The 12,038-nt window shown below is 40.7% G+C and overlaps 1 protein-coding gene across 1 annotated transcript in view; it reads left to right on the top strand.

Moving 5' to 3' along the window:
- Positions 1-12,038, top strand: part of si:dkeyp-72e1.9 — a 104,160-nt gene that overhangs the window by 50,025 nt on the left and 42,097 nt on the right. The window contains exons 3-5 of the mRNA XM_046030507.1: positions 6,528-6,623; positions 10,055-10,124; positions 10,245-10,319. Of these exons, the coding sequence (XP_045886463.1) occupies positions 6,528-6,623; positions 10,055-10,124; positions 10,245-10,319 (241 nt within the window). The remainder of the gene's footprint in view (positions 1-6,527; positions 6,624-10,054; positions 10,125-10,244; positions 10,320-12,038) is intronic.

Raw genomic sequence — 12,038 nt, 5'->3', positions numbered from 1 at the left:
CACAAATTAGCTTGGACCTGCTGCTGTTTGCTTCGTAGCGTTCAATTTAGATTTATTGTGGTTTTACTGATACTCAGGTACACAGCTTCTCCACCTCTTAGTCGCTGTAACTAACATGACGCACATTATATACAATAATGCAACAAAACGGCGAGAGCATCACAGAGAGCATCAAGAGTCATCTAATACATTGAGCTGTGCTCACATTGCTGAGCCTCCGATGAAAGACACACAGATAGTAATGTTAGCTACTGAAAAGCAGAGAGGCAAGCTAACGATGTATGACTATGGCTAAATACAGTAAATGTAACGTTATCATGTAACAAGCATGGATTAGTTCAACGTCTAGCTGATAAAAATATTACTGGTATGTTGCAGTAGGAGTTTACCGGAGTTTCCAGCATGTTGTGTGAAGCAGTCTCCCTGTCTGTCTACAGCCACTTTCACACTGCCTTTTTTTCCAGGAAAGTGGTGCCAATATGTCGGCTCGCTGCGTTGTATAAAATGTACATAGCCGGTTTTGATCTGCCTCTGAGCCGGGAACGTTGAAGAAATGGAGCCTGAAAATGTCTGGAGAAAAGCCATAGTCGGCATTTCGGGGTTTCCGTTTATCGCTGTATGAAAGCGGTTGTGTTTCGGATTATGCTCACTCATGAGTTCAAGCACACGCCTGGTTGCAATCTTAAAACCGCACTGCTAGTGGCCGCTGAAAACTACATACTGCCCCTTCAAATATATTCAATATTTGAGTATGCCTATATTCTTATTGTTGCTTTGGAGGTATATTTATAGGATTTTTCATACCTTTATACCCTCCTGACATTTCACTGGGGTATATACAGTATATGACATTATTTGTGTAATAAAACAGCGTAAAGCTGAGCTGTATGACATCATCTGGCCTTCAGTGCTGTGTCTCTAAAGCAATACTTTCCGAATCCGCAAGGGTCTGCGTGACGTAGGCTCTGTGCGGACATCCACGTGCCACCCGTTTTGCATGGCCATAAAAAAAGGGGAGACTACACTACCAGGGCACCAACCGATCTACCACGCAAGAGTGGAACGAGTCCACCAAGCAGACGTAGTCCGTGTCCGCAGCTGTCCGTGTATGCATCCGCTCCAGAGTATATTCGAGCCTTAACATGTCGTTAGCCTACTAGGAAGTCTTGCTGGGTTTGAATACCTCTGGCCCATAAAATACAAACAGGGACAGAAGCATTTATCTTGTTCACTAGTCCTGTAGCTTTTTTACTGGAAACCGCTTCCTGCTGCCGCTGGAAAGCAGGTTGAAATCGAACCAAACTATAAAGTTGTTGGTTAAAGTGGTTAAATCAAAACAATGGGCTGAAAGAAGCTAAAACATTTGTGGTGTCCCCACTGAGAGAGACACCTTGTTGTTGAGTCTGGTGGCCTTTTATTTAGTCTTTTGTGCTCCCGGTATTGCAGCTGTAGCTATTTGTAGCAGCACATTTTAGCTTGCGAGTTTATCGCACTTCTTTGGGGTAAAAGTCTACCATTTTAAATTACCCATCATAAGGAAAACAGTACAAATCACATTCATAGAGCTATACACATTCACAACATAATGTATTGCCCTATTCAATCATCCTCCACTATCTGACAATGGAGCCTGATTTTGCATAGCTGCAATAATTTAAATCCTACTTTTTAAAGGGCTTTTCTCTGCAGAGTAGGTATACTTGTGTGTTTGCCTGGGAGTGGAAGTAGGTCATGTAGCAAAGCCCTAACCCACTTAACTCAGCTGGGTTAAGAATGCGGGGAGCTGCTGTTGTTTTTCTCCTTACTTCACTTGTATACCACCATGCTGGAGCTTATGCCTACGCAAGGACGAACAGCCTGTTTGCATGAATACAATTACAGTCAAGCTGTAAAATATCCTGTTCAAGCAGAGGTGCTTTACATAAGTGTAAGTACATTAAAGGCATTCAAATCAACTTAAAACTGAACTGTAGCTCATTGGAAATGGATGTACAAGAATGTTTTAATTGAGTTTTTATTTTATAATATATATTTTTATGAATTCCTGCATTATATAGTTTAAATATAGTTGTACAGTACACATTTAAGAGAGGTTTATAGTGGTGATTTAAGGGGTTACGGTGCAGCTACAGTGGCTTGTTTGATAGTGAAGACAACATTAGGAAGTTAACAAAAGACTTAAAAAACAGCTCTGCAGTTAGAAATATAGCCCACATTACATAAGTTAAATATAGTTTTATATCATCAGTATTTTTTAAATCTCACATGACCAACTCTGCAATTATACATCCACCTAGAATGATTGTTATGTTGTAAACAAGGTAATCATCCCAATTTCTACCACCCATCCCGTATGATGAGAACATTGCACGTGACAAGAAGACTATACTCCTGTTTACAATTTGTGGAGTGCCCCTTTAATTTTTGTGAATTATTCCTGCCATACAAACATGGATACATCTCAAAATGAAGTAAAAAAACATTTCCTGAAGAAAATGTGTGTGATTGCTGTGCACAGTTATGCAGGTTGGCATGATTTTTGGATGACTTTATAATCGCATGACAACTCACTGACCTTAATGTATTGGCTGAGTAATAAATCCAAAATGAGTAAATGGGGCTTTAGACATTAAAGAATGTAGAAGGTTTGTACGTTATACCAATGCTGAATTATAAATCCAATGTGATCCAATGGGCCGTAATAGACTACTATTCATAACTACTGACTTCCTAAACATTAATTCATTATGGAATTAATATACTATATGGAGTTGGACTGTACACAGATGCAGAAGACTCCATGTATAGTACTTTAATTCAATATAAAACTCGTTAACTCACAATGTTTTTATCTCATTAAATATGCACATATATTTTTAATGAAAACACAGGGCACAACATAAAAAAATTACACACCAAAATTGTAATTACTATATGTAGCTCAAATGGTTTTTGAGTTACAGGTGAGCAACAAAGACACAGAAGAATAAAAGACATATACAGGCATGTGTCTGTGTGCGTGTGTGTGTGTGTGTGTGTGCGCACTTAAAGCAGCACCAGGTGAGAAGCAAAGCAGCTTATAGTCGTCCAACGTGAGCATGTGCACACACTGTTCCAATACATAAATCCTAAAGACCCCCTTACTGTAAATGCTCTGTATTTTTATAACGCCTTTCTCGTCTTTTCGACCACTCAAAGCGTTCACGATTCACACACATTTATTCTAAGAGTCTAAGTGCTCAAACAGAAACTGACATTCGCACACATTCATACACTGGCGGAACAGCCATCGATCTTTTGATTAACAGGCAACCCACCCGCATCAGAAACCTCCACAGCGGCCGAGGGAGTATATGTTGTCCTACTCCTGCTGTCTGAACAGCACATGCAAATCTCTGTGTTAATGAAGCTGAAAACTGGAACACCTCAACTTGTGTACAGGGTACAGTGTTCATAGTGAACATCATCTCCAACACAGTAAATTTTGTCTACAGAGTGGGCTTTAAAGAAGCCGTTTTCAGTCCTCTGTTTGGCTATGACATGTCATTTTTTATGTTCATGTATCATCTGAGGTATTTTTAATAACCATTTTAAGTGCCTTTTTCATTACATTTCTTGTTACGATCTTTACAAGTATTGGAATATTTAATCCTTGTGAGGCAAGGATATCCTTAATTCAGTGGGAAATAATCATTTGGAAAACAAAATGTGAAGCTGAACATCAGGGACAGAGGCAAGTCTTTTATATTTGCTCCAGCTGCTTTTGCTTTAGAATGATCTTATTCTTATCAGATGATAGTCGGGGTGAGGAGAATACTTTGAAGCTGAGCATAAGAACAAGATAGTGTTTTCCTCAGAGAAGAATAAGAAGGGGTGGGAGACAGAGACAGAGAACTTTATAACCACATTCTTCCAACAGGCGGTAATTAACATGCGCGACTTTGCTGCAGACCCAGTTAGTGTTACCATTTTGTCTCTGTGGTAAGAGGCCAACTGAGGCCCTTATCTAATGGTTAAATTTGGGACATTTTACCTGCTAGGCTTGAGTCACTACAAGTATTAGCATTATGGAACGCAGGGAATCTGAAGAACTGTCAGAAATGGTTAGTGTGTTCTGTTCAGCTGCGTTTATAATTGGGTTAACAGAAGTCCCACCACAGACACCTTTGATGTAGATTCAGATTTATAGTTCAGCGTCAGATAGCACCACATTACCACTAGATGGATGCATTTCATGACCCACTCAGTGGCAGGTGGGGAGTTTGACTGGGGCGGTACACCTGTCAAATGGTAACGCAGGTGTCTTAAGGCGAGCTCAGGGAGGACAGAAACCTCATGGGGAGCAGAAGGGCAAAAGCTCGCTTGATCTTTCAGTCTGAATACAAGACTGTGAGGGGGGGCTACAACTGGTAATCAATTGGATGATCTTTTACCTAATTTTTATATTTATTTTATTCATGTCATCATATCACATCACACCTCACATCTGTCTGCGCAACGTCAGATCTCTCTACTGTGGCTGCCTGAAGCTACACTTTCCCTGTCCTCGTGACTGTAACTTCCACTAACCACAAGAAGCACGACGAGTGTTACTTTGTGGCTGTAACAACGCTGTTGACACAATGTACAGATGACCTGCAACCCCTGCTGGAGCAAGAGAACTATCCACTGATCAGTATTTAATGTTTAATTAGGCTATGATCAAAACTCATGTTAGGTGTAATTTTCGGGACAACTGCTCGTAATTCAGGACTTTCCTGGATTTTTCGGGAGTCACCCTACTTACTAGAAGTGAATATCACGAATCATTTTGCTTATTTGAATCATTTCGTTCATTTCAGTTCAAAGATTTTTTGTCACTAATATTTTAGTTTGTCCGCTTTCTTTCTAAGTTAAGTCATTGCATCACTGTTCAACTGCACTTCAATGCATACATCAGAAAATGAATGTATGTTTTGTTCAGCACTGATTTGGGCTGTCCCCAGTTCTGTAGTAGTCTGTTGTTGGCTTAAGCTGTTGAGTTCTGCAAAAAACCCAGCCTGTACAAATGCTAAATTATGAGGTTAGTAGCTCAACAGCCCCCTCTTTGCTAGTTATGAGGCTTCTACTGTACAAACACTGTGTCCATGTTCTGTCATTCACTGTGGCAGAGAGCTATGACCGTTGTGAGCAGAAGGTTTGCAGCGGAGATGTCTTTGTCAATTGTCTTACAGCAGGTAGCAGATACCAAGTCTTTTGTTAACTTCCTAATGTTGTCTTCACTATCAAACAAGCCACTGTAGCTGCACTGTAACCCCTTAAATCACCACTATAAACCTCTCTTAAATGTGTACTGTACAATTTATTATGTAGAGAATGGCGAATAAAAAAACTAAACATAAATATTGGATCATGGGAACAGAACATGGTCAGGACATGTGTAAGTAAAAGTCTGATAGGTAAAGAATGACAGGCGGCTTGGGAGGAGTAAAGCATAACAAAATTCAGAAACCTGATTAATGTTGTCAAGTTATTTGTGAATAAAAGTCCTTTAAGTTAAAAGTTCTTCACCTTGATGCAAATAAACCTGAAACGGTCAGAATGCTCATGGTCATTTTGTGAGTAACGAGGCCTGGGAGAGGTGGGAGGGTAACGGTACACAAAAAAAGTCTTGTAACGTTACAAATGTAGTCTGTCTGAGCCAACGGTCTGTGTTGCAGCCCCCTAAATCTCACTGAAATAGTGTACACAGTTGCAGGTGGGACCCACAAAGACTTCTTTGTCATACACATCCATTTCAAATGACAACAACTGTACAAATAAGAAGCTACTAAGTATATAAATGGCAGAATATTGAATCATTTCTAAATATCTGCCGTGAAGTAACACATTTGTGCCCCTTGAAATCCAAGAATGATTGGAGAGCTGACTTATACGACCCTCTCATTCCTATTCTCAGCTATATGCTAATAAATTAGCAGCTGCTGAATAATGACCTTCCCTTCACTCCCCCTAGGTCACAGTATTTAAAATTCCATCTGTACCAAGTTATTATTATTCATTTATGTACTGTAATTAGCATTTGTTCCATTTGGAGTTTACAGTTGTTTTTTTACTGTGGAACCTGAAATAGTGTAGTAATGTAATGGTGACTTAGAGGTTGACTCAATCTAACTGAGCTCTTAGTTAAAGTTACACCATTGTAAGCTTAATCTGAAGAAACCACTTACTTGTCCTGAGGACTTTATAATGTACTTGGTGGTTTCAGTGATACGGTATATGCTGTCAGAAGCAGGAAAATTCAATAGAGGGATATTAGTGAAAAGGCACCTGGATAGTAGTTGATTTTTCCTGCTGTGTGGTCAAGAGTAGGGAGAAATTTGAGATGAAATTAAGTCTTGATCAAATGTTCTCCTGAACACAGTTAGGCAAGAAGAAATTAATTACTCTCTCTGGTCACTGTCATTGATCTCTTTAATTGATTTCAAAATTACTGAACAGAAAGAAAATTGAAAAATGTAAAGAAAAAGTGATTTTTCTCCCAACAGGAATTAAAGTGATTGGTGGAGTGAAGGAGCAAACTGGAGAGGAGTTTGGAGTCTACGTCAAACGGATTTTACCAGGTGGCCTTGCTTCAAGTGATGGTAAGTATTGTACCCTCTTATGATACTTTTTTTTTTTGTGTAATGTCCCGGACCTTCTTTTATTACTTCAGTTCAAATTTAAAGAAGTCAGAGGTCCAAAAAGTACACAGAGGCAGTAAGAAATGGACAAAGTAAAACAATACATAAAAGGAACAGTACCGAATAAACTATACATTATTGGCTCAGTGACCTGTTATCTCCTTCCTAATGGCTAGCCTGACCCTAACTACCTATCCTCCATGAATAAAAATACCCCCTTCAATCCAACTCTGGTTAAAGGGGTGAGTTTGGTCATTTAAGATGGCATGGATCTATTTAAAATGAGGTCATTATAATGCTGTGTCCAACTGATTCTGATGATCTGGTCTTCATAATGCGAATGTAGTTTCTTTACATCTTTCAACTCTTCTCCAGTAGGCTAGAGGACTAGCATTCATTTGTGTACAAACTGTATAAAACATAAGATGCAGCTTTGCAGTGCTCCTGTGCTAATTTATAGCTTATCACATAAAACTTAAAGTGTGTGTGATTTCAGCTGGGAGTTTTTTGAAGCCTGGGTTTGAATTACTGGAACCAGTTACAAGTGACAATTGAATATTGTGTTTTATTATGGATCACTGTTCCACATACAACTACAAAAAGAACATCTGCGCTCTACTTGTGATTGTCCTAATAGCACCCAGCGAAGGGTCTGATGTCCCTGTATGAACTCACTGAGGTCTGTACTTGTGCTCATTTGCAAATCAGATGAAGTGTGATTAATGAATGGAATTTTTTAGGTAACAGCTTTGGGATTCTGTGAAGGGTTGCTGAATCTGACATCAAACGCCTGATAGGATGGGGTCTTTATAGTGTACCAGCAGAAATCTTAAGGTGATGGTTTATGACAAGTGCGTACCACTTGAAGATGATGTACAAGAGTCCCACTGGAATGCTTCTGGTTGAGTTAGCAGTGTCTGTTTTGTTCCTAAGGATTGACTTGGACTCGCTGTACAGCTTTGGTTTGCTACTGTGGGAAATCCAGCGTACCACTCAGGCATGACGGAGCCCCACATAATCCTACGGAGAGGAAAAAGGAGATGAGAAACAAGATAGAGAAGGGGGTGAGGTGCGGAAAATGAAAGCAAAGCAGAGGAGATGGGTTAGGTGGGTATTTATGGAAATGCCGGGAATGGCATGATTGAGGTGTGACCCTGCTCCTGAAACTCTGCTAAAATGCTCAAATTCACTTGCAAGGATCACACCATCAAAAGATTTGTTTAAATGATGTATTGAAGAAACGAAATGATTGTGTGTGAGGCTTGGACTTGCTGTACAGCTTTGGTTTTTGGGAATCCAACGTAGCACCCGGGGTTGACAGACCCCCCCAAAACCTTCCAGTTATTTGAGAGAAAGTTGAGTGGATCTGAGAACTTTGAGATCTGAACAAGTGTAGCGGTGGTACGCTTGGGAGGACCAGCGGCTCATGATCTATATTAACTGTATTAAGAGGCTGAGGTGGCAACTCCAATCCTGAAGGAGTGAAGGAGGAGAAGAGAGCTGGTGTTGACAGAACTCTGAGTGTTGAATAGTTTTGCTGGATTGTCTGTATTGTAAAAAGTAAGTCCTTTACCTTCTCCTTGATTGCTGGAGCTTGGTAATCGGCTGCTTGTTTTGAGGCAGAGGATTTGTCAGGTGAATTGTTCTTGAATGTTCAGGAGAGATGAACCTTGGAAGAGATTGAATGAGTCGATGAGTTTGGTGTTGATCGGCCATTCCAAACCGAAGATATGACATCAGTTCCTGTTAATAATGTTTTGCGTAAACAATTGTTAGCCTATAACTGGAAAGGTTTTTCACATATTAATCTGGGGAGCACAAGCCTGTATTACCTTAGTCCAGAGATGGTCCGTGTCAAATTTTGTGTCGATCGGACTTGCTGCTTCGGAGAAGTTAATTAAAATAGGTTTTGCATTTTTCGCGGAAAAAAAGTCTAGGCGGAAATGGGCGTGGCCTATACCACGAGATTCAGCAGGATCCACCGAACGCGATATAAGGTTTTTGAAATGCGCCTTCGTAGGCGGGAGTTCCAAGCCCAAACACACAAAAATTGTTATAGCACCCCCTAGAGGTAGAAGCGTGCAAATATTTGCACCTGCGGTCGCTGCGGTGACCTGGACCTACCCTGTGAGTTTCGCGTCTGTAGCACTTACCGTGTAGGCCGCAGTATCAGTTTTCTTCATGGAAGAATAATAATCAAAACAAGAGCGATTCCAATAAGGTTCCCAGCCGCTTTGCGGTACTGGGAACCGCGATGCCTTGCATTCGCAGGTTCCCAGCCCACTTCGGGCTTGGACCCCTAATGATAGTAATAAGAGGACTAATAATAATAATTGTAGCAGTGGGTGTCAGGCTTTCAACCACAGATCCAGACTCGCTGGGTCCGGAGCCAGAAACACCTGCAGAAAGAGACAGAAGGAGAGACGAGAGAGACGAGAAAGGACAAAACTACGGGAGAGGGAAGAAGTGGAGTTAGTAACATGTATTAAGAAGAATCCTGGGAAGTCTCCCAGCAGTCCTAAGCTGTGGAGATGGTGTCTGCCTCCTGAACCCAAATTGGAGGAGCAGAGAAATATGGTCTGATGGACCCAAATGGTTTTGCTTCCGGACATTAGCCAGGAGCAGGCTGGGTAGTGGAATAGCCTTAGGTCTGACCTGGGTTAGCTTAGCTTTTATCCCTGCTAGCTTTCCTCTGTTCCTGGTCTGATCACACAACCTCCTGTGACGTTTGGTCTGTTTGTCTGGATGGAAGATGCTGTGAGCAGTGATTGTCTCAAAGGCCGCCGCACTCAGTCCAATCCCTCCACTTACTTTTCTGATGTTGATAAGTGTATTTCTGTCATAAGTAATCGTAATCACACATGTTTTAGTAATAAGGGTGGACAAAATACAAAATTAAACAAAAATGTAACAAGTATACTAGTAATTCTTGCAGCACACTTGCTTGCATGTCCACAGTATTGAATGCTCATGATGCTATGATCACCAGACATACCTCCATCTACAGTATATCACTCCACAGTTCCACTGGATGGCTTTAAGCCACTATGATATGGATTTCTCTCAGTATTGTAGTCATGGCCGGATCCATTGGAAGCCATGCAGGTGTGGAAAAATTTACCAACTGTGGTGTGAAATATCTTCCAATGCTGGCTTTTTCTGGAAGGAATCTTGACAATGATGACGATTACTTTCTCTCTGATGTTGTGGAGCTTTAAGCCCCACAGAAAGAATCCTCTGGTTCTGTTATCTTGGTCCGTCCTCATCCTTGAAAAATAGAAATATTTTCCCACCATTGTGTACTAACTATATATTGTATTTCATGTTCTTCTTGTAGCTGATACCTCCATTGTGGACTAAAGATCACCTGACCTTTCTCTGACCTCTTACAGGAAACCTGATGCCAGGGGACCAGATCTTGGAGGTTAACGGGGACAGTCTAGTAGGAGTCACAAGTGAAAGGTAGTCCAGTCAGGATTCATTGCTTTTGTCATTGTTTTAACCACATGGTTGACAGAGGTGATCCTGTAACACTAATGGAAATGTGTGTTCTGTCTCTGTATTATATATATATATTAACAGAGCTGTGGACGTCTTGAGAGCAGCTTCGGCAACCAATCACATGCGCCTTCTCATAGCCAGAGATGAAGAAGCAAAGTAAGCAAATGTCTCTGTATACCATACAGCACATTCATACAAGGTACAACGTTGTTTGTAAGTCATAATACAGCTGCATAACTAAACGAAATTTGTAGTTCCTTTGTACTACACACACAACATGTAATTAAGTGTAGGCCTATATTAAAATATGGTAACATATAAAATAAAATAAAATAAAATAAAACAATACAGTTATTTATATACATATATACATGCACGTATACACCCCGTCCACTTCCTCTCAACTTGCTGAAGTCTTACACTGACAGCTCAGAACATGGACCACCTGCCGAGCACGTGATCCCGGATGTTAATGGGACAGGACTCTGTAACGATGTGGGGACAAAAGTCTCTGAATTCCATTGCTTGGTTAACATGAGTCCCATTTTGTCCAGACCAGCTCTTTAGGAACAGTCCAAGCTGGGCCAGCATGGCTCCTCTCCTGGCTCTCTTTCCTCTCCTCTGAGCGATCACCGCACCCGCCGTGGGGCCTGGTCCGGTTGTTTGGGCCGGGTGGATCGTGGTCTGCTGCTCTTTATTCCAAAAACCCCGTCTTCATCTTCCAATGACTGTATTTATTTCAGAGGTAACACGTTTTTGCTATAAAGCCGGAAAAAACAGATAAAAAACAAAAGTGTAGTGAAGTTTGCAGGAGCTATCGGCTGCTGCCAGTTGCCAGCGCTTGTGGCACACTGGTTGTCACAGTGTTTGCAGGGGATCCATAATTTTGTGATTGGGAGGAAAGAGAACACAGTAGCGCAATGCACAACACGGAAAGCACTGAACTACGGGAGAGAGAAGTTAGTAATAAACATTAATGGGAGAAGAATGCATACAGGACCTCAGTGCATCATGGGAAGTCTCCCAGTAGTCTAGACGTGTAGCAGCAGCATGTTTTTACAAGCTAGAATTCTGAGCCCATGTTGATAAGCCTCAAATTTGGCAACTCCTTTATATAGGCAAGGCAAACTCCTGCAGTCATTCTCTGCATCTTGTTTGTTTGTGGTGTACACAATACATATAGCACATGCACAGTAGTATTGGCAACACTGGCGTTACTGATGTCACATGCCGGTAGTATTAGTGTCCAGCCAGCTTTCTAATCTGACTGTAACCAGTATGGGTGAAAACAAGGTCAGTGCCAGCTGTCAACGTCACAGGCCTCATTTATAAAGGTATTATTGAAGCAAAACAACTGAGCACCTGTGACAGTGGAATTTGTGGTTGTAGAAAATAGTCACACATGGGTATCGGTAAATTTGAAAAAAATGCTATAAAATTTGTAAACTTCACATCTGCAAATCCGTATGTGAATTCATACAATGAGAGTTGCAGACCTGTAGAATATTTTCTCACAAAATGTTTTGGTTCACAAACTCTCACTTATGCACCACATATTTCAATGAAATGTGGAGCAAAAATGATTTGTCTGTGATCTGTAGAGCCTGGGATGGGCACTGTTCTGAGATCAGAGAACCCTTAACTTTTAACTCGTAGTCTTTCAGGATTTATTTTTTTATAATTTTTTCACAGGTTTATTTTGAATATATAAACAGAAACATCCGACAAGGAAATGCAATCAAATAAACAAATCAAAATGATAAAATAGCACAATAAATAAATAATAATAACAATAGTTACAGCCAAAGAAATTGTTGAAATTCTCGTCCATTTCTTTACATATTCAAAAAGGAGTGGGAAGAAGGGGGGGGGGGG

Source organism: Micropterus dolomieu, linkage group LG02 (genome assembly GCF_021292245.1).
Source record: "Micropterus dolomieu isolate WLL.071019.BEF.003 ecotype Adirondacks linkage group LG02, ASM2129224v1, whole genome shotgun sequence".
Classification (NCBI taxonomy): domain Eukaryota; kingdom Metazoa; phylum Chordata; class Actinopteri; order Centrarchiformes; family Centrarchidae; genus Micropterus; species Micropterus dolomieu.
This window is presented reverse-complemented; position numbering and strand designations above follow the sequence as displayed.